Here is a 23,021-nt window from a genome sequence, read left to right on the forward strand (position 1 = left end):
GGTTTTCACAGAAATGAAAATAGGCTTGGTAATAAAAATTGACAATGTCACTTTCATGCAAAGGCAAAACGCTTATTATTACAATGTGTTTTTCTGCTTGTCACAACTTCACAAGGTCTTTGATATAATCACCAGTTTTGCTTTTACACGGTACGGCAATTTGTTCGTATCTATGATTGGTTTCACTGTGGGTTCAATATTGAACCCCCAAGGATTCTCCCAAAATTATGGTAAGACGTAATACCGGAAATTCACCATAATTCTGGGGAAACCCTCAAAGTTCGCAACCCTGACAGAAACACGGCCCAGTTCAAACCCGCCTTAAGAATAAACTAACACTTTAATCACCCACTATACCTAATTATTCAAGGTGGGTGTAGTTCGACCGTTTATACAGGGTGTAATCGAACAACGTTATAATAATACGTTGTGGTGTTAAACCGATTTCAATTTTATTGGAGCACTTCACACCAGAAATCAATTGTTGAAATATGACCCCACAGTTTAATCAGATTTAGTAATAGTACGATTGAAAATTGGACCAATACCTCCGTATAATAAAGCTATGGATGGCTCTGTTACTTCGCCTGTCTCCACAGTATGCGACACATCAATGTCGTGACCATGGGATTGAGTTATTTCTGTGCCAATATTCCGAATATCTCTAGGGTCAAATTGACATTGTGTCAAGTTGACAGGCAATTAATTTTGGGTCCTTTGTATCTCTCGCCATTTAATCTTTGTAATAAGATTAAACAGTACCTATTTCCTTCTTATAATAGGAAAAAAAAACTACCAGAATATAGTCAGAACAAAGTCAGTATAATACAGGGTGACAGGGATACTAGATCTTGAAAGGGGTGATTACTAGAGATCATTAGCAACAAATTATGTCAAAAGATCACTTCTATAACTTTTTAGGCTAACATTGTGTATTGTTACGCGATTTAATTATCGAGGTATTTAAACCACAGTAGGTGGGTTAACCTTCTTTTAATTAACTTAATTAACATTTTCAGTTATTTGTAGAAGGTCGTATCCGTATTTTATAAGGTTGACCATTGCGGCTCACTTGTACGTTTACTTTAGTAAAATAAGTTTCAGTTATACCTACACGCAACATACTTCTATATCACAAGGCTCTATTGATATTGGTCTTTTTGAACGGGCTTAGAAACTGAATAGTAATAAATGAGGGAGTTCATTAATAATTCTATGTTCAAATAAAATAATCGTGCGTACGTGCCGATCCAACGGTCTACAGACAAGAGAGATCTCTCTGCGTTATCTGCGACCTTTGACGTTCAGCCGACTGTCTTTTATTTCATTAATTCAATTCATTGCGAGCTTATTTCAATTTGACGGATTCCAGGAAACGGGGTTATCTTAAATCGCGAGAATACACCCTGTGTAAGATAAGTTTTTAAAATTAATATTTATATTAAAGAAAAATTCGTAGGTATTATTCTAATGATAACACCACGGAGGTCTAGGTTCGCATAAGTTGAAATACTTAACTTGATAAACTTTGTCCATATTCTGAAATTATCACAAATAAAGTAATTCTGCTTATTATTGCTGTATAGTAAATCAGTAACTTGTTGTTAGGAAAATAACAAGTTTCTTAACTTTAAAAAACTATTCTTCAAAATAAAGTCATTCAAAGTTTCAAATAACTCGACCGAGTTTTGAATTTTGCTCGAAAGTTTCAAACTATTAAGACTGGGTAGCACCACCTAACTTTGACCGTAACTATAACGATAACCAGTGTTTTTGTATGGAGTTTGAAAGATTTTTGACGTTTGGCAAAGTTAAAGTAAGATGGTGCAACCCAGCCTAATAATTTTACATTATACACTCGACCCGTACCATTATACCTACTCGTATTTTTATCTGCCGAGCAAAATCTTTATTCGATCGTTTCACGGAAAACGTCCACAAATCATCGTACCATGTTAGAATAAGTGCATTCCAAAAACCTTCAGCGATCTATGAAATATACGGACGTTTCCCTTCTTAAGTTATGTTTAGTGGCAGGAATCCATGAGGAAGGAGAATGTCATTCTTTATGGCCGTAACGATAAAAAGAACGGTTTCCACCTATTTCTATTTAAACTGGGGTTCAATAATTCTTTATTAAAAACAGTACTTTGATAAGCTAATAATATCTGCCTTGTTCTGCATAAAAAAAGTAAGTCATCAACACTTTATTTTTGACACTGTTGTCAATCCATTTAGACAAGAAAACAAATAATATTGAATTAAAAAATATATAATTATATAGTCTGTGTAACGTTAGTAACGTAAAGGAAATTAATACAATAATGATTTAAATCAAACAAAGAGGAAATTCAGAATTATAATAAAGATAAAGCTATTTAGAGAAAAGCAATATTATTACTGATAAAATTAATTATCAAGTAGGTAAACATTATGTTTTATATTTCATCAAGATTATTTTTATGAAAATAAATTATATAAATTCAAAACCACATGATATTGATAAGAACCTATTTAAATTGAATTTCTGGTCTGAGTAAAGATAAGGTAGAAATAATTTAAATTAACGAAAGAGGAAATTGGCAATAACGATAATATGGTATGGCTATTAGAAGACTAAAATTAATTATATTAAATGTAGATTAATACCGAACACAAATCGGTCGGTTTTATAGATAATTTGAATGGACAGAACAGTCATGTCATTCGTAAAATAAATATAAATAAGTGATGTCATAATTTTCTCGAATTTTAAAAAGTAAATTTTTATTTCTTTATACCATTCAATTATTATTAAGATTTAGCCAATGTGCCCTTAGGTTTATGTATATTCTTTTCTGGTAATATTACTTTTAAATTATTCACGTCGGATTAACTGCCGTTTAAAGATAAACTAATTTCCGGTGCTAAATAAATAATTTTGCAATTTTTTAGTATTAGTTGTGTAACGTAACGTGTCATTCAACACATTAATGCAGACAAATAAATAGATACTGTTGAGTAACAGTATACTTGACGTTGTCCACGATTGCTAATTTATAAAATTAATAATTCACAATTAATATCGTTAAACTATGAATAAAATGTTTGCTTGCGTATTCTTATTTATAAAAGTTATTATAATAAAAGGGTCATTCAAACTTTTGGGTTTGTGTAAAATTCGTGTAGAAGAAAGCAACCATGTTAGGTAGGTACCTAAAATTTATGTTCTGCAGAAATCGCCAATTTCGTTTAAATTGAGTCACATAACAGTTCTACACAGTACAATTCCGGGAATAGCAAAACGAGTTTGTCACTTCTATTTCTATGTTTAGGTAACCACAGGCAGGAATGGTTCTGGTACTAAAAACTTGAAATTCCCTTTGAAGTCGAACTAATAAGAAAGTACAAAAAGGAATGTACGAATTAAATAAAGGTAGGTAGTTGTACAATGTACAACTACCTACCTTTATTTAATGTACAATGTACATGCAGCGTCNACAGACAGACAGACAGACAAAAATTTTACTGATTGCATTTTTGGCATCAGTATCGATCACTAATCACCCCCTGATAGTTATTTTGAAAATATATTTCATGTACAGAATTGACCTCTCTACAGATTTATTATAAGTATAGAAGATATAGATTTAGGTGACCGCAGGCAGGAATGGTTCTGGTACTAAAAACTTGAAAACCCTTTGAAGTCGAACTAATAAGAAAGTACAAAAAGGAATGTACGGATTAAATAAAGGTAGGTAGTTGTACAAGCAGCGTCTAACGCTGTAATTAATTAACCAGCGGTTCAGCGCGGCGTATTCTAAAGAGGCAGCTCAAAGCGTCGAAAGGCAAAGTCACCAAGCCGGGCTGGCAAACGTGACGCGACGTTTTCTTTGAGCGAATCCTCCATTTTCATCAATTCCGCGAAGTCACCGCACGCGCGCTCTCTTTAATAGCCCACTCCCAGCCAGCCACTTCACATGTCTGCCACGTTTCTCACAGATTTTTCATGGAGATTTCCACGTTTAAAATTGATAGAGGAGGATTCGTCCTTTGATCCCCACGAAATCGCGACGGGAACAAAAGGCGGCGAGAACGAGAATTCACAGTCGAAAATGAAACGCATATTTTTTTTTCGTAAGCTAAAAAATGTATTAAACTCCATGCGACTAGTCCGCTAAACTAGTTTAGATCTCGCGGAGGACGTGACGTTAAAGAAGGAATGCCTAAAAAGAGATTGGATTTTTTTGCGCGAGAATAGAATTGGAATCTACATTCTTTAGTAGATCCACGGATCCGTTTACGGAAACAAGGGCTAGAGGCAATCTTGTAAAGAGCCATTGAGCTTTATCATTCGCGTAATAACATGCGCGAGTGTCTTAAGGAAATACACATATTTTAACGAAAATACGGTTGTATCGTATTTTTTCTGCGCTAGAAAAGCAAGCGCTATAAAAGCGCAGCAATTTGCTTTATCGATATATTATGTGTCAGTAAAACGAAATTCGATTCTGTCATCACAGTAACTCACCTTCAAATCTAAATCCATGACGAGATGTTTCCCAAAGGACGTGCCCCCTGTTTTCTGTATGTGCAAGAAGACCATGACATCGTGCGCGTCCAGGTCGAATCTGAAGTCGTCGTGAAGGACCTCGTCATACGACAGTCCTGGTTGCGCGATGACATCTGGCAGCGGCCGCCCAGGTGCCTCCGCGTACGTCAGCGCCAGCGATTCCGAAACTCTATCCCTGGCCGATAGCGCGCACACCTGTAAACAAATATTAAAATTAGAACCACAAAAATAAGTGGGTCGCGCACTTAACCACGCCTAGGAGAGCTCTGGATATGTTGTTATCTTGGCTTATCAATAGTTATCAGTTGGAAAGTGGTAACGATAGTTTGTAACCTTTGTTGTGGTGTTGAGTATCATTGATTTACAAAAGATAATTATAGCTTTCTAAATCGGATTTGATTTTTGTGGCTTTCATTAGCTGTGTGCCTTTGACATCACGGCTGAATAATTTTATTACTTCGTGGAGAGGTCATTTTCTATTACAACAAAAATAATTATTTGTTACCGACACATTTCCAAATAGAATTATGGAAAATAGCATTCACAAGCTAGTAACAAGTTAATGTTGAATCTCATCACAATAGAGATATACATAAAGTAATGTAGAACATAATAGGACATTCCCAATCCCCTCGCGGAGGTGTTGACACAACGCCCTTGAACCGGAGCTCCCTCGTCTCCGCATTAGCAGCAACCCTCCAGACGCGACCCTTAATAATCGAAATCAATTCGAGGGGACGAACAGACTCCTGCAACTCCATTATTATGTAATCACTCTTCAGAATGACTTAATATTGCGATTGCTCTCGAAATTAACCTCACAAAATCTGAATATCAAAGGAAACACTCGTTTATTATGGCGGGATAATGATGGAATCGTCGATGGCCCTTCCGAGAATTCCTGGGGAATACCGATATTTTCGAGATATTAATATTATGTCGTAGCTTTTACTTTTCGCTTCTTTATGAGTCGATCACTTTTTGATAATGAGTCCAATCTGTTAATAGCCCTGTTATGAAAGAGCTTTCATCTCAAATCTATGAATTTAAAATGCTGATGAGTAGAATCCAAAGCTTCGTGAAAGGGCGACAAAGATCGAGATAAGTACGTCATCTCCATCCCGCTTGTTTGTTCGCCTAATGAAGAGGGCAGAGCGCCCTTCACCCATCAGCATGCAGTTTGCAGGGTGATTGGTACGCGGTGAGGCAGACAAATCAATNTAAATCAATTTTCAGTAGGGCATGAAACGCGCGAGTTAATTCTGGAATGAGCTTTTTCATTTACCGTAGTTTTAAAATCATTGTGAATCAGAAGAAGTAATTATATTAAAAACAAGATTTTATTCATTTTATGATTATTCTCGTATATCAATCTCCGTTTCCGATTGAACATTAAATAATCGTAGTTTCCTTCTAAGGTTAAATGTGCTAGTTTATTGAACAACGAACAAGACGCTGATAATAACGCTATTAACAAATTCTTGAATGAATACGTTTATTTATTAACCGCAGTATAAACGTAAATTTTTAATTTATATTATAATTGGCTTAGTATAACTTAAATATCGAACGCTACGAAGCATTGAATTACAAGTCATTGTTACGAGATAGATATTGGTTAACTTGAGTATGAGTAACGTGACCTGGCGCCAGACTTGTGTAAATAAACACCGTTATTATAATATATGAGATACAATTACAACCACAGAATTCAATTTCTGTGCACATTATTCGTGATTGCGTTGACAGCGGTCTACCTTATTAGACTTCCTCTTTAAATCTTTTTTCATTGCCCCATTTTCTTGGTCTTGTGCCAATCTAACGCCAGAGGGACCATAAAGTGGTTTCAATATATTCTGCTTTATCCTTCACTCTAGCTTACTTGGGTACTGGCATGAGTAAAGGGAATAGAGCTTGAAGACTTTATGCAGAGTCCAAGGACTATATCTAGCGCTGATTTCTAAATTTCGAGGCTATCCCTTTTACTCATGTGAGTAACACGATAAGTGTGAGCGGAATGGATAGATCCGGTAGCCCCCCCAGTTCTATTTGCCCTCACAATGTCTCCCAAGGTGGTGGTCTGACAAACGACATGTACGTTATCTCTGTTAGTCACCAGTCCATTAACGCCCTGCTTTAACCGTTGGCTTTTAGTGTAGCCAAGTGCCATTTGAGCACAGCGATTTGAAGTTGCTTGTCTACAGACGTTTGGTCTTGTTTTTCTTCAGATTCGATTTCGAGTAAGCCAGGGAAATCCCAAGTGGGAGATGCTCTAACTTTGTGCAACTGATATCACACTTGCCCCATTTTACGAAGGTCCAAATTCCCAGAGATAGTGTCTACCGATTCTAGGAATTCTAGCCTTGAAAGAACATTAATCCAAGTACAAGTAGTAGTATGCGATGATCTACATGGTTTATAATGAACAAAGCTAATGCTATAATCGCGTGCGTCGCTACCCGGGCGTAGAGCACTCTACCGTAGAAATAAATTCTAAAAATTTATTACTTAAACACTTTCCACTGACACAATAATCAATTATGTGACGAATATGATTTGCTTTACAAATACGATCGATGATTGAGTAATCGTGATCCATTATACAACATCGGTTTTTATTCTACTCAATGAAAACAGAATTTGTAGATACAAATTGTATTTATTACTGTCAACAGCACAGTTTGTAGGATTTGGTGAAGTCATGGCGCCAATTTGACCATAATTTATTTTCCATGTCTCAATAACAATCTCTTGGCTTTATCGCCTGTCATCAAGAAATTATGTCAATTTGACTTTCAATTCATTATGCCCGTTAATTTCCCATTCAAATTATTGTATCCATAATTTTCTCGACATTAATTAAGAAAGAGAAGACGATAATTGCATTAATAAAGCGAATATAATAAATATTCAGCAACAAGAGAAAAATAAACATTATAATTGGGAAGCGTTTTTAATGATGCACCATTAATTTAATGTCAACTGGAGGATTCTGATAATCTTGGAAAGCAAAATAATAATTACGCTTGAGAACATAAAATCATTACGCAACCAGTTGACATTTTATAAAATTACCCATTTCAATTTATCTTAATTTTATGTAGAACTTTCAACGTAAAATATTTAAATCTTAGGCAAACCACATAACTATATTTCTATCAAGATATCTCGTTCTTATCATTGGAGTATACAATCACTGTTCTTATCAATAATAATAAATAGACTCAAGAGATTTACTAGTAAGTATGCAAACATACTGTCTAGTATGTACGCAGATTTCAAATAACTTTTCAATATTATTATAAGTTGAGACGAAAATGTACATGAAGAACACGCTTTTCTACTCTCGCGGATATTTCTTCTAAACAAAATAACAATTGCCAAGTTCTCGTCCAAATGTATGAGTTTGTAACTTGATAAATTACTCTTTGAATATTACGCATGTAAGCTAAAACAAATTATGTAATGCAGGAACCGCTAAATATTGTACTTTGGGGTTGTGTATGTTACGCCTAATCTAATCTAAGCCTGGATTATCTTACAAACTCCTGTTTCGTGTAAACTAAACTAGGTATCCATGATAGTTCTAACAGATTATGCTGTCGAGAAACCATCTACGGATAAAAAAATAACAGTGGCATTTACAATCCTAAGTGAATTCAGCGATCGTCGTCGCAGTAAATGCAAAATAAGTTTGAAAATATATCTCTAGTTCCTCCCAGACCCGTAGGCGTTAGTCCAGGTGTTATCCTGCGCATCGTCAATTCCCGCCGCACCCCGGGCAGCGTCGGTGGACAAGTTGCCCACGCGCAGCCCGCCATATGTGGGCAGATACACTCCGCACAAAACGCACCGTGCGTGCACAAATACGATTTTATTCACTCTTTGTCTCGATTTTGCAATGGTAAGCAACACCAAATTGGGATTCGTTGAATCTCGATTTTTCGCTGACGTGAATTGAAAAGCTTTTTTCGATTTATAAAACTCATATGACGAGTATTGAAGAGAGAAAGGTTTTTCAAAACAAGCCCGTATTCTATTTTAGCTTTTAAATTAGCGTCCCCGTTTATTAATAAAAGCAGACTTGCCATATAGAGAAATACTAAGTTAAGACGGCGCTGTTTTAAAGTAGGCTATCTCGATTTAACTGTGCATACGTTCTATATATCAGAGAATAAAAAACTACCAGACTAACAAAAGCGGTCTTATAAAAATAACGCCATTACTTCGTTATTATAACGTTTCCGTCGCCGACTATACTATCAACTGGATTTAACAAATAGTCGTTTAACTGCAAACGCAGTAAACTAGATAGGTACACTTAAAAAACTAGTTATCTCTTACAACCAAACTTTGTTACAAGCTTCATTAACTGAGCTATAAACACTAAAGCGTTTAACTACCAGCGTAATCACTGCAAGTAATTTTAATCGTGTGGCGCTGGAACAGTGCAACGATATCCTAACTTCTTTGTATGCGAAACATAATCTAATAAAACGAAACTGGAAACTGTCCATAAGCTGGTCATCCATATAAAAGGTTTTATAATGTTCCGTCGTAAAGCATTCGTGTCTAAATTGCATTGGACAAACAGAACTCAATTTGGGATTTAAACTGACCGTGCAGAATACCGGAATCTAACAATAGCAAGACCTGATCCTCCAAACCTTTTACAAGCTGCTTCTGTTAAGAAACATTGTTGAGAACGAATGATCTTACTTTCAACATTTTCATTGAGCTCATTGAAGCATATTCTCTGAAAATACAAACCAAGAATGTGCTTCTTATCCAACGGAATTCATATTATTCCGCTGTATATCCTCCGCATATTATTTAGTTCAGTTTCAACAAAATCTATCGAAATACCATGATAGCACTCGATTAGACTGGATACTGGAGTTCATAATATAGAAATAATAATACGGAATATTTTGCTACTGAATGTACCATACGGGTTGGGTCCGGAGTCGATTGCAGCTGCGTATACATATAGAAGCCGTCTGGTCCCCGATCGGTTGCCTAGCAACGGGCCCACGCGACACCTGGCTAATTACCGCACTGATAACTTTATCAATGGCCGCCCATCTACTGATCGGGATAACACACAATACACCGCCATTGTTGCTCGGATATTTCGAAATTAACTGCGAAATTGAAGCACCATTCTGATACAAGTATCAAAAACCCCATTGAGAGACAAAAGTAAAACCAAAGCAAGGAAATGAGAATTTATGGAGGTAAAAACAAGAACCTGGGGGGATGATACAAAGTTGAAATTAATTCACCGAACAATTTCACTTTTAATCCAGGCTTTGTGGCGAGAAGTCTAAGATTGAAGGTCTAATTTTCTTCCACGAAACTTTCTTTTAACGTTTTATTCTTAAAAGGAATCCGACGAATGCTATCAACTTAAAACTCTCACAAAGTTGCCAAATCTTCAACAAGTAGGTACGCTCCGAATACTTTGCGTGCCAGTAAAACATTGGAAAGTTTCGCAAAGTAAAATATTCCATTACCTATGTTCGGGCATAAAGTTATAACAAATATTTAAAGTAAAAGCAAAATCCATGTTCATTGGAATTAAATTAAAAAATAGTTTTATGTCTGTATCGCACAGTCCATAAATAAACCACATTTTATAAGAGTTTAAAAGCTCTCTACCTAATTACCAGTTGGGTAAAAATTAAAAATTCACTTTATGTAATTGTGCCCAGTTTGTTTAGCTCCCTATCAATCTGATTATCAGATAACAAATAACATGATGGCGTCTCACGGCACGATAAGCTGTAAGTCCGATTGAGCCATGTCTGATGTATAGCGGCTCATAAAATCTATAACTAGGGTTGTGAACTCAGTCGGTTAAAATTGAGAGTAAAGACGTTACAAAGAACATTTATTATTTTTGTTGGTACAACTGAAAATGTCTTGGGGGAGGCCTTGTCCAGCAGTGGACGTCTTTCGGCTGAAACGAACGAACTGAAAATGTATATTCGTAGGTTACCTACATTTATTTAATGTATAAAAACTACTCAACACGAGTGTCGAAGTTTATACATGTGTTGCAGTTAACAAAACACAACGCTTATTGTTAAACAGGGCAATATTGAGCGTCTCTACACGTGTTACGGTACTTTTGCTACACGAGTAGAATGTGGATGTGCATTTACTTTTAAGGCGACTATAGTTTTATATTGAAAGCTTTAATGGTTTGATAGATAAGGGCGTTTTATGTAAGATTAACTTATTTATTCTCAATTAATTTCACTGGTTAACTATACTTAATAGACTTATAGATATGTTAATGATTCTCGAAACCAAGTAGAATTTTATTAAGCGTTCACACGTAGCCTGTGAAGAAAGTTTGTCACGTATAATATGGACCAAGCGAGAAGTAATCAAGATTAACCAGGCTTTTTCTCGAAATTAATGATCACATAGCAACCGCCTGGCTTCTCATCAGCAGACCAAGGCGACTCTATCAAGATTCAAGATCTATTCCTAAATCGAGATATAATTTTGCCGATAAACCTTATACTGTGATAATTAGGACTAATTTTGTTTGACAATCTTCAATACGAAATTCTGGATTGAATATCACAAGTCGCTAAAATATTTGCAATATTTACTAATCATCTCCCAGTATTAGTGCGTTAGTAACCATAGCTGGGCATTAACTCGTTAATCGTTAATTAACGAAGTTAACATTTCTATTAACCGATTAACTTNGTTAGTAACACTAAGTCACGCTCTAAGTTAAGAGGTTTATGTGTGTAAAAACAGAATCACATAAATACGATCGTGATGTATTTGTAAGCATCACCGATAGTTCTGATGCACATCTGTGATAGACGCCCGCTGGGATTCTATAGCGCACGGCTGGTGTCCATAACTTTCAATTGAGTGCATACGAGTCTAAAGAAACGCAACGCAGACGATCGCAATCGCACCTCGATTGATCTCAATACGATAATAAGCCGTGTGGACAGTGTGGACTTGCCTTTTAAACGACTCCAGTGTAACTCGTGTGGCGGGTGTCCATACATGGTGGCGTTAGTTTTTTTATTGCGCCAATACTGAATACAATGCGAGAAGTTTCGGAACAATTAAATTTATACCGATGAGAATGTCTTTTGGCGCTCGCTTTTTTCATTTCAATTAGTGGGCGGAAAATATAGTTAGGTTTATAATTTTTTTAGTAAAGTTTTTAATTCACACATAGCCAATTGATTGATAGTAAAGAAGTGATCGTAAACGAATCGGATAATCAAATAAACAAAAAAGACCTTGTCAATCGTATCTGGTTTTCAAAATCTCATCCTGGGAGAGCTTTCCCTCGTTTCCTTTGAAGAACTTTCCTTTAAAATGCTTAATTAACCTCCGTTCGTTAAAACGTTACGTAACTTGTAAGTTAAAAGCGAACGCGTCAGTTCACCCGTGCTAAACAAACAGTCGCAGGTTCAAAAGCTAATCTACCAATTAGCGTTCATGTGGCCAGGGCAGTACAATCGCTAACGAGTTTCAGTTCTCCAGGCTAATTCAATCTGGGTTTTATACTGGAGCTCCGCTTGTAGGTTCGTTTCGTACTTTTAATCCGTTTACAAAGATCCTATTTACATAACTATCATCCAGACTCTGTTTTGGGTCTTAATTTATGGATATAATATGATATCTAGCCTATTGCAGCCACTCGCGCTTACCATCATCCAGTCAGCATGACAGTACAGTGTGATATAAATTGCATTATGGATGTGTTCTTGGCCCTATCTTCCCACTCATCGTACCTACCTACTCAAGTTGCCAAATTTGGCATCTGAAATAACGTTTTTGGTTTTACGTACGAAAAAGATACGAAAATTATGCTTAGAAAGTTTGCTGAAGTCATTTCGGCAACCAAATTGCCTCCACAAATTGTGATTCTCGCAGACGATGAACTTTAGTCGGCCGCGGAAGACAAAACCCGCGAGTATTTTGTGGTTGTTTTACGTGCCACTTTTTACGCTTGTTCATTAAAGCGAACTGATTGCCTTTTTTAACAATAATTCTTTCTTCGGAAGGCACGCGTTTCGTGATTCTGATCGGCCAAAAAGGTGGTCAAGGTTGAATTTCATGCGTAAAGAAATTAGAAACTTATCGCGGGACGTCCGATTTTATTTCCTGTATTTGCTCATGTTTGAAGGACACCATTATGACGCCATGCGGCGAGCTTTTCTCAACGCGTGCTCTTACGCTTATCGCACAAACGTAAGTCGCGCTATGTAGGTACATATTATGAATGTCAGATTTTTGTTGCGTTTTCGTCACGCAATGCCTGCTACGCCGAGTTTGATAAAATGTTGAATGATGACACAGCCTAAAAATATTTTCAGAGGTTCGCGAGATTACTTAATGTGAAATAATAACAATGCAATAAATGAGGCTACAATATTTGAATTGAAATTATCATAAATCTTAATTCACCCAAGATTCAGATCTAATGATATGGCCACATGAAACAATATCAGGTTTTTAAACACATAAATTAAAAGTAAAGCATAATAGAAAAACAAAAATTGAAATTGAATTTGTTTTAACAATATTTCTATTATTGAGATAAATGCCATAATAATCTTAATGATGGTGCTACCAATTTTCAGTCCATAAACCACATAAAAACTATCATAATATTTTAAGTGTAGGGCAAGGAACCTTTTGTTTTTAATAACTCATATTAGATCCCACCCACCTTATTTTCAAAGTAATTGCCCAACCTAAAGATTCAAAATGAACTAAAAAATTACAGAAAAGAGGGTCCGAACAATGAGACAGATAAGGTTTTAAAAAGTTATTATTTTTTACATAAACACAGCTATGAATTATTAATAAATAAACTCATTTTTAAACAGTTTTGAAGCAGTTTTCTATGCAAGTATTTTTTGTTGTGTATGCAGTGTTAGATTTGTTGCCGTTGTTTACACTAATCAGGGCATTATTATAATTATTATAAAACTTTATTGCACAATAAAATAGTACAAAAGGTGGACTTAATGCTATTTAAGCATTCTCAGCCAGTCGACCCCTGGGTTATGCAGAAAGCTGTGTGTGCGAAGGTAGAGGTAGAAGGGTAGAAGTTGGGAAGGGCATGTAGGAATGTTGATTTGTATGCATCCCCTAATCTAGTGTGTGATGGGGCAATTTTGATCCAAGATTTAATTATAATTAACCATCTAGGTGTACCCTACTTGTTTAGAATTTATAATTTGCAAAAAATATATTTTAAACTTAGTGGAGATAAATAAAACTTCTCACCTGATCTGGGCAGAAATATCCAAATGCAACCATCCCAAAAAGGGAAAGAAGTAAACAGAATAGTATCACTTTCCGAAGCTTTGATCGTGGTTCCATTTTTTTAATTTCATAAGCACCGCTGGGCAGCAATAACGCGAAATCACTATCTACTTGCACAGATACACTTTTTTGCATTTCGGTCGAATGCATGTCTCATTTTTACAAAAATATCTACTGCTAAACACTCACTGATTCAGTCGACTGTTCATTTACTTCCCATCAAGTCTATTTACGAATCATAGCGTTTGAAGTTCACATTTCTGTTATCGTCTTTCGATTATCTTTGTGTATTGATACGAGCTCGTTATCATTGTTTTGAAGATTATAACATAAAGTATGTTATATTACAAACAAAACCGAAACCCAAATGCGACTTGAGATATGAATCGAGCGAACGCCTGTCCGCGATCCAAAACACGACAACATTGGAAAAATATCAAGCAACCAAACAGAATTTGACAATTGACAATACTCCGTTTGACAGTTCCAATTGCAACACGAGCGCCCTCTAGAACTCGAAAGCACTCGCAGTCCGAAATAGGACATATTTCTTTTCTAACTTAATGTAAATTGTGTAGAAACTTTGTAAATAGATATAAATTATATGTTTACTTTTATATAACATCTATATAAGATAAATGTTCACTTTAATTTAGTTTAACATTTGTGATTAAAGTACCTAATAATTTATATTCGTACCTAGTATTTAGAGCATGAAATTCGGAACATTAATGACAGCTCGAAGTGTCAGCCAAATCTAAAGCTACCAAACATGAGCTGCTAATAACGTTATTGATACCGGTATTTGTTACCAGAAGCAAAAAATCCATGAGCCCTTAGAGCGTAGTCATCCGTGTATTCCCACATTGTCCCACAGGTGGTTATTGGGAAGAAAAATGTTAGTGTTGCTGGACTGGAAAACTTTCTCCCAATGATGTTTCGTCCGTCAGTGAAGGACACCGGGAATATTTTTTAAGTTGGTTTGATGATCACGACTCGCTAGTCTTTGTTACCTTTATTCAGAACTTTTATTTTTCCTCCTCTACTGTGAAAAATGGAATTCGAATCCAAAACTTTTCGCTAAATTAGACCTAGACGGTAGCTTTGCAGTTGATGCATTGTTTATTGTGCAAAAATCGAAACAGTCTACATTTAGGTATATTATCTACATACTAAAACATAAATGAACAAAAAAACTAAACGGGAGCAAACACAGGTAAAAATAATACTTTTATATTTTTCTATGATAGGCTTTAATCCATTATCAGTTTTTAGGGGAGTTTTATAACTTTATAAAGGTACGACATAATTTTTATAAATCAACACTTTTACGTGTATCAAGGAAAATAATTTCCTATTTAAATCAGGATATAAACTAAAAGTAATAAAACAAAAAATAGAATGCATCAGCAAATTCCTAACTACAAATCATTTAAATTGAAAATAAAAATATTTGTGGCACTAACACTAGAAGATCTACTTCAAATTAAGAATGTTTAAAAAAAAGGCACTTTAAAATAAGGTGGGGAGACAGTATACAGGGTGGAAACGATAAGTGATCTCATTCGATTATTTCAAAACTATACAAGATATCGAAAAACTGACTACTGATCCTGAAAGTGCTTCACGAGCTCTTTCAAACGATATCAGTAATAGGTTACAGAATTAACTGGATCCATCCGAAAATTCAATATTTTTAGCCTCCATACTAAATGTATGCCACTATGCCAGCCACACAATACTAGAAGTGCTATTTTTTTTTTATTTTAAATAATAAACACTTAAAATTAATTCGTAAATTGCATTCTTATTTAAAATTATTCATGGAAAACATTGGTTTTAGGCTTTACTTGCTCTAATATTATCAAAACATGAGTGCCATGACTGTGGCAGTACTAAATGTATGGAAGCTGGTAACATTGAATTTTCGGATAGATCCAGTTTATTTTATAACTTATTATTGGTACCGTTGGATAGAACTCGAGAAGCACTTTCAGGATCAGTAACCATTTTTTGAATATCTTGTACAGTTTTTAATATAATGTGGTTTTACTAAATGTATGGAGGCTGGACCCATTGAATTTTCAGATAGATCCAGTTTATTTTGTAATCTATTATTGGTACCATTGGATAGAGCTTGTGAAGCACTTTCAGGATCAGTAACCAGTTTTTGGATATCTTGTATAGTTTAGAAATAATCGAGTGAGATCACTTATCGTTTCCACCCTGTATAATATAATGTAACAAACATATTGAACAGTAAAATTGATATTTTATTTTATCGATCAATTTTCTCTCGTCACACTGCAGTTGCTCTTAAAAGTAGTAAATATTAAAATGTATAAATATGTACATACAATTAAAAAATTCAACAAGGAATATTTTAATATCTACCTAAAACTATATGAAAATCATAAAATCAATCATTTTTTCGCATCATAAAGAAGCACAGTTTCAATTTGGATAAAATTATTATTAAAGATCGGTCTGGAACAGGTTTATTAAGAAATATCATAAAATATAATATTGGTTTAAAACTGTAAAAATAAAACAGAAACTGATAAAATTCCAAAATTATTTGACCAACAATGATGGTGTAGCCAGAATCAATAACATTATTGTGTTACCACCTCAAGAGTTAAAATACTAGAGTACTTTATTAATAAAAACAGTATCACATTCCAGATCGATCTTGGCTTAATAGTGCGTGTCATGTAACAACAGTCCCTTGAAAAAATACGTACATATTTAAAGAAAATTGTACTACATACATAAAGCATAAAACAGAACTCAATGCCACGAGAGAATCTTTAGCTGTCCTTTTACAGATAATAAAAAAATGTATACAAAATTTCCACACCTTGCTTGATTACAATTTTTTCTCATTTTATGTATTACAAAATTGTCAACCATGACATACTATATTGTTAACATTTCTTTATAATATTCAACACTTGATGACTGCGGTACCTTTAATAACACTACACTCAGTCAACACTCACAATATGTTGGTGTTATTTATAACTTCACCAGTCCCTAAAAAGGATCAACTCCTCTCACCACAGAATTTTCTAGTTATAAAAATTAGTATATTTCATTGATTCAGTCCACAAATTTGAAACAAAGTCCACAATTCCACTCAATGTCATGTGTCACGAAACTGGCACATGGTGAATGTTGTTATTAGTTAATGTTCGGTTCACTAGGCGTTTGTTTAATAAAACGTTCTTCCAGTACAAAATATTTAGCACATTTTAATTTGTTGAGAGTTTTTTAATGACGCACTGTTTAAAACAATCAATATTCTATGTTACATTTAAATTGTTCAGATTGCAACGTAACATCGGTTACGTTTGAAAAGGACAAATCCTCCATTCTGTTCATGTATGCCCCGACACATAGACATGCCCTTATAATACGGTACCAATTAGTTACTCCAGTACTAGTTGTCTATGGAGAGAAGCTAGTCCTCAACAGTCCTCGTGTATCGTCTATATCAATTGCGAGGACGCCCGCGGCCACGCGAACCGTCACGGTCCTGGAAAAATAAAAATAAATGATTACAAAAAAAATCAAATAATTTATAACAAAGTCATTCAATCACGTTTGAGAATATACCTTATGATGGGATCTATAGTTAGAGTCACGGTCACGGTAGCCGTGGTCGCGGTTATCCCGGCCGTCGCGGTCGTCACGGTGGTCGCGGTGATCGCGGTGGTCGCGCGGGTCGCGGGCGTCCCTCTGGTCGCGCGGGTCCCGACCTTCGCGGTTGTCGCGCGAGTCGCGGTGGTCCCGCGAGTCGCGCCCGTCCCGATGCTCGCGGCCGTCTCGCCCGTCGCGATAGTCACGGTAGTTGCGGTAGCCCCGCCCCGGCGGCTCCTGGTCGTCGCGGCTGTTGTCCTGGTTGTTATGGTGCGGAACCTTACGCGAGTCCTCCTCCTCCTGGCGCCGCTCGTAATGAATGAAGTCGTCGAAAATAGACGTAGAGTGACAGTAACTATGCATAATACGCAACACCTGCAGACCCTTGGCGTGCGGCACCTCCTGGGTGTCGCGCGAGTTCGTCACCGGCTTGTTCTCGTTATTTTCTAATTTGATATGACGAAGTTGCACGTTAGGAACGTCCTTAACATAGATCCACCTCACGCGGAACTGTCCTTTCCACTTGTCCTGCGACCACACGCTCGAGTTGGAGTTGTAGTCGACGGCGCTGGTCATGCGCGCCATGCCGCAGAAGTGGCCGCTGCCGTTGACGGAGAACAGCAGGTACACGGCGCCGCCCTCGCGCTCGCGCTCGCGGAAGGCGGCGTCGAGCCGCTTGTTGCCGTGCTCGGTGCTGCACCAGATCTCGTACTTGATGCTGCGGTGGATGTCGTCCTCCGAGTACGACTTGATCACGAAGAAGCGGGCGAGCGGCGCGCTGAGGTCGAACTCCTTGGGGTTGTAGTCGTTCTTGACGCGCAGCTCGTCGAGCACGGGGTGGGGCGCGGGGGGCGCGGGCGGCGGCGCGGCGGCGGGCGGCGGCGGCGGGCGCGCCAGCAGGGCGCGGGCGCGGGCGGCGCGGCGGGCGGCTGCGGCTGCGGCGGCGGCGGCGCGGCGGCCACGGGCGCGGCGCTGGCCTTGTCCCAGGCGCCGATGTCCATGTTGTGCTTGCCGGGCACGATGGGCGGCGGCGGCATGCCGGGCCCCTTCTTCTTGAGCCCGCCGGGCGCCGCGGCCGGCGCGGGCTTGGCGGGCTGCGAGGCGATGGAGGCCCACGTCATCTTCTTGGGCGCGCCGGCCGCGTCCTTGAGCTCGGGCGCGCGCTCCTTGTTGTGCTCGCCGAGCGCCAGCGCCTGCACGCCGGCCTCGACCGCCTTGATGCCGTCGGCCACGTAGATGCCTTCGTTCCTGTAGTAGTCGTCATATTGCTTAGCGCGACCTAATTGACCCCAAGTGGAGTAGTCACCGTTACCGTGAAAATAATTGAATGTGGATGCGGGTTGACCGAATGCAGCGGTCGAAAATGGCGTTGTTGAGTGTCCGAATACACCTGAAATGATAGTATGCATGTTAGGTTAAGTGATCATTGCAATAAAAATATTTGTCATGCAATTAATTGAGGGAATGAAATGTTTGTGATGGTAGTCATTGTATGTAAACAGTATGTTGGCAGTGAGTTTAAATATGAATAGTTGTGGTCTGTCTATCTGCTAATATTCTAAACGTGAGTTATTTGAGTACATAACAACAAAGTATATGACTTCATTGTTATGTTTACTTATAGCCAAACCTCATTATTTTATCACATGTTCATTATGCTAATGAGTGATAATGTTGTTCTTGAATTACTGAATAAATACTAGCTACCATCCATTCCATAAGAATCGTGAGGATTGTATCCTCCGAGGAAAGTCATCGGGTCTGTTCCATTGGTGGACCATGTCCCATCCCCGACTCCAAAAGCTTGGTAAGGAAGTGCTGTTGTACCGTAATAACCTGTGAACCAGGAAAACATTTGTTTGAGAAGAGTGTCTACAGAATAATCACTCAGCTGTTACTGATAACATGTAATGTACAGTCAGCTACTCATATTTCTTAGAAATTTCTTTGTCATTGAAATGAAAAAAAGGAATGAGTGTATATTTTGCAATCTATCTACATGAAATATGAGAAACATACTGGACAAATTGTGTTCATATAAATAAGCAGACATTGTCAATTTTCACTTAGACGTCAACCACATTTGTAAATAAGTTTATTAGTGTCTGGTTATATAACTCTGCATGAATTGTTAAGTATGCTGTGGTTACAATGTTATCTAGCTTTTTTATAAAAACACAATGAAGTTTTAGAAAAGCAGGGAGGTATGAGATATGAAACAATATGTACCTACCTGCCGCGCTGTAGGGGTCGGCTGACGAGATGGGCGGCGCGTACGAGGGTTGCTGTTGGTGACGCCATGACACCTCAGCCAACTCATCTCCGCCACTCTCTAACTGTTGCTCTTTCGGTGCATTATTAACTGGAAGCAATTAAGCAGACTAATTAATTGTTGTAACTTTTAATTGGCAACATCAGCAACAACATTTAAGAAAATAATAACATGTGTTTGAGATGACAACAATTTTAAAGAAAAATATTTCATGCAAATATTATAGGTATGCACTAGAAGGTATAAATTGAATGTAATTAATTGAGAATTATTTTTTGTAATTTAATAGTAATGTAATTTACAATAATAAATAGGTTTGAAACCTGCTGTGTCAATGTAGAATTACACCCAATTAAATATTATATTATATCACTTCAACAGTTAATAAAATTAAATGAACAGTCAAATATAATGAAGAGAAATCTTGATATTGGTGTAATTATTTCTTTAATGAAATGTTGTTCCAATTAATGAGGATATTTACAAAACTGGATTACAGATCATTACTAGGCACTTTATAACATTCCTGAGTGTTTCCTGTCATTTTCACTACTTACCATAATACATTGGGTACATTATTTTTAGAAATATTAAAATACTTATACTGACTGAAAACTTGGTACTATATTGAAATTCTCTCTACTAAACCCTATGTTCCATAAACAAGTATTGATTAGATTTTATGTGTGGGTTGCATTATTCTCCTTACTTTCAGTGTGGGCAGCAACACCTACAGACAAATCATCTGGTAATTTTTAGACTAAAGTGTATAGAAAACTATGTATGTTTCTAGCTCGGGAATTTCTCCCCAGAGGATTCTGTAGTAGTTTCTGACAATCCAATACATACTTGTTAGGATGGTTGTATTTATTCAGAAGTAAAATCCAGTAAGCAATCATAGAAAGGGAAAAGCGGTGAAAGCAAAAACTATGACGCTAATCATAGCAACGCAACCCGACCGCCTGATCGGATACAAAGCCGACCGGTACGAGATTCTTCGACAGAGAAAACACCTTGCAACGTCATAATGGATCAAACTTTACCTTGATTCCCTTGCCCTTTCATCCGCTACAGGATACGGAGGACATGGAAAAAGAGATAAAGTGAACATTAGTAACTAAAAAACATAAAATTTAACCGTAAATAAAGTAAAAAGATAACGCAAAAGCGAAATACCTGATCTGACACGCCTGCTGACATTGGCCACGATATTTATAATATTGAGCACTCAGTTATGTTCTTACTCACGACACTTAAATTATAAATCACATCAGTTTCACTGCACAATGTCCAAGGTGTCCGAGATTCACCTAATTATTTAAAAATGTCTGTAATAAATAAAAACCCACTGAAAGTCCAAAACGGATGGACGTTTTTTAATGGCGGCTGCATTGGTGTTGCCAGTATGTTTTTTTCTCAAGTTCGGTTCAAATTTTACCGGTTTTTCCCTATGGTATTGTAAGGCTACGGCTATATTTGCGACTTTTCGTAAATGTAGGCCAAAATGTGCTAAAATTTTGAAACAATTTCCTGTCTGACACGGATAATTTTTAAAATTAGAATTTTCAAGGCCCGACCAACTTTAGAGCAGGTGCAAATAACACCATCGTTGTAAATAAATTAAAAACTAATTTATTTATGTATTTTTTATATTTCATTTAATTTACAAAATAAATCTTCAAAATTATTACTTTTTCGTGAAAAACGAGGATATCGTTTTGGTCCCACTAGCAGCTTTCTGTCTAGCTTTTTCCTTGGCTGACATAGGTTTTTCTTTTTTGACTTCGCTGAAGCTTTGATTAGGACTTGTTAAGTTTTCCATAACATCAGTCACTTCATTTTTTATTTTCTTGTTAGTCCCGTTAAGTTCCACTTCAGATTTTCTTTTTTTCCCAATCGATTCAATTAGGTCTGGTTTAAAATCAAATTGTTTCTCCAACAACTCAGCTAGTTCATCAGGGAGGTATTCCGAAATGATACCACATGCATATTTCAAATAAAATTCTGAAAAATAAATGCATTTGTTAGATTGAAATGATATTTTTCTTCTGAAAAACCCGAAATTAATTTTCTTCCTGATGTTTTGCAATAAATAGACAATGCTCCAAAAATTACTTAGATTCTATCATATAGTTGTTATTTAAAACATACAATTAAGTAGTAGTATCTAATTTTTACTGATTTAAATTTACAAACCTTCATCCACAGTATCATTACTTAAGTTACTGGACACAAATGTTGCAGAGGCAGCTCCTGATGTCACATGAATATTTTTTTGTCTTAAAACTTGCGCTAGCTTCTTGACTCTATCTTGAAGCCATTTTAAGGTTTTTTCCTCATTATATTTATATGCTTTTAAATCAGGTGAGCCCTGCAAGAGTGAGCAACATTAATATAACATAAAGTATTAAAACTTGAATTGTAAGTGATTGTACCTACTTTTAAATCACCTATGTTGTCTAGTGTGCCCACATAGTCAAGTATTTTATCATATCCTTTTTCAGAGAGCAAGTCTTCCAAAGGCATTGCCCTATTACTGCAATGTTCTTTTAATCGCGGTAAAACTGTAACAATAACAATTCATAAACAAATATTTCAAAACAACTTTTTTATCCAATAAAATGTTTATATGAAACTGTTTCTAACCTATAAAAGCTGGATTTATCGGAGTCACCAACATAATACTTCCATCAGATTTTACTGTTTCATTGATAAACCATGATCTATGGGGTTCACTGAAAGTTACTGCCTCATAAATCTTATTGTTTACATTATCCAAGCAGTATTTGGCAGGATTCCCAGTCGCAGGATGTGGTAGTGTTATTACACTAAAATTGTCATTATCAAACAATGATTCTGAAACAATACCATAATTATCGTAAATACACTGTGCTGTGATGCATTATAATAAAGCTTAGCGTGTTAGGGGGTTTACCTTTGAGCAGAAGAACCCATGAGTTTTCAACACGTTTTGATACTGCTGGTAAGTTCTGTTTGTTGTCTAATGAAGTCTTAGATTTTCTTTGAGACCTAGTAGTCATGTTGTTTGTGTAATCAATTTCTAAAATAATTAAAAAAATGATTATCCATTAAAAATTAATAAACTGCACTCTTGTTTACGTTCCCGCCGCTTTTATTTTCCTCCTTGACATCTGACATTGACACTATATGCCAACCTATTTATTTTACCGATCGACGATTCCACTTTATGCTTTGCTTGCTTTACCGGCG

The 23,021-nt window shown here is 36.6% G+C and overlaps 3 protein-coding genes across 3 annotated transcripts in view; all 3 read right to left on the bottom strand.

The window, feature by feature from the left end:
• The window catches only part of Hs6st (heparan sulfate 6-O-sulfotransferase), a 72,538-nt gene extending 58,227 nt beyond the window's left edge, over positions 1-14,311 (bottom strand). The window contains exons 1-2 of the mRNA XM_028308642.1: positions 13,838-14,311; positions 4,511-4,747 (exon numbers count right to left, since the gene is read on the bottom strand). Of these exons, the coding sequence (XP_028164443.1) occupies positions 4,511-4,747; positions 13,838-14,026 (426 nt within the window). The 5' untranslated portion in view covers positions 14,027-14,311. The remainder of the gene's footprint in view (positions 1-4,510; positions 4,748-13,837) is intronic.
• Positions 14,312-16,161: 1,850 nt separating this feature from the next.
• On the bottom strand, positions 16,162-21,196 carry Ythdf (YTH domain-containing family protein). The gene is given in 7 exon segments (XM_028308655.1): positions 16,162-17,414; positions 17,495-18,423; positions 18,426-18,908; positions 19,226-19,354; positions 19,752-19,880; positions 20,834-20,858; positions 20,967-21,196. Coding segments are annotated over 7 exon segments (1,761 nt in total). The 5' UTR covers positions 20,991-21,196; the 3' UTR covers positions 16,162-17,372.
• Positions 21,197-21,421: 225 nt separating this feature from the next.
• LOC114355747 (ribonuclease H2 subunit B) lies at positions 21,422-22,959 on the bottom strand. The gene is made up of 5 exons (XM_028308751.1): positions 22,726-22,959; positions 22,437-22,646; positions 22,230-22,354; positions 21,987-22,161; positions 21,422-21,794 (listed from the first exon to the last, which is right to left on the bottom strand). The coding sequence occupies exons 1-5, from the start codon at positions 22,829-22,831 to the stop codon at positions 21,478-21,480; spliced, it is 933 nt and encodes a 310-aa protein (XP_028164552.1). The 5' UTR covers positions 22,832-22,959; the 3' UTR covers positions 21,422-21,477.
• Positions 22,960-23,021: the final 62 nt, after the last annotated feature.

The sequence above is a fragment of the Ostrinia furnacalis genome, unplaced genomic scaffold (genome assembly GCF_004193835.3).
Source record: "Ostrinia furnacalis isolate ACB-3 unplaced genomic scaffold, ASM419383v2 OfSCF2491, whole genome shotgun sequence".
NCBI lineage: Eukaryota > Metazoa > Arthropoda > Insecta > Lepidoptera > Crambidae > Ostrinia > Ostrinia furnacalis.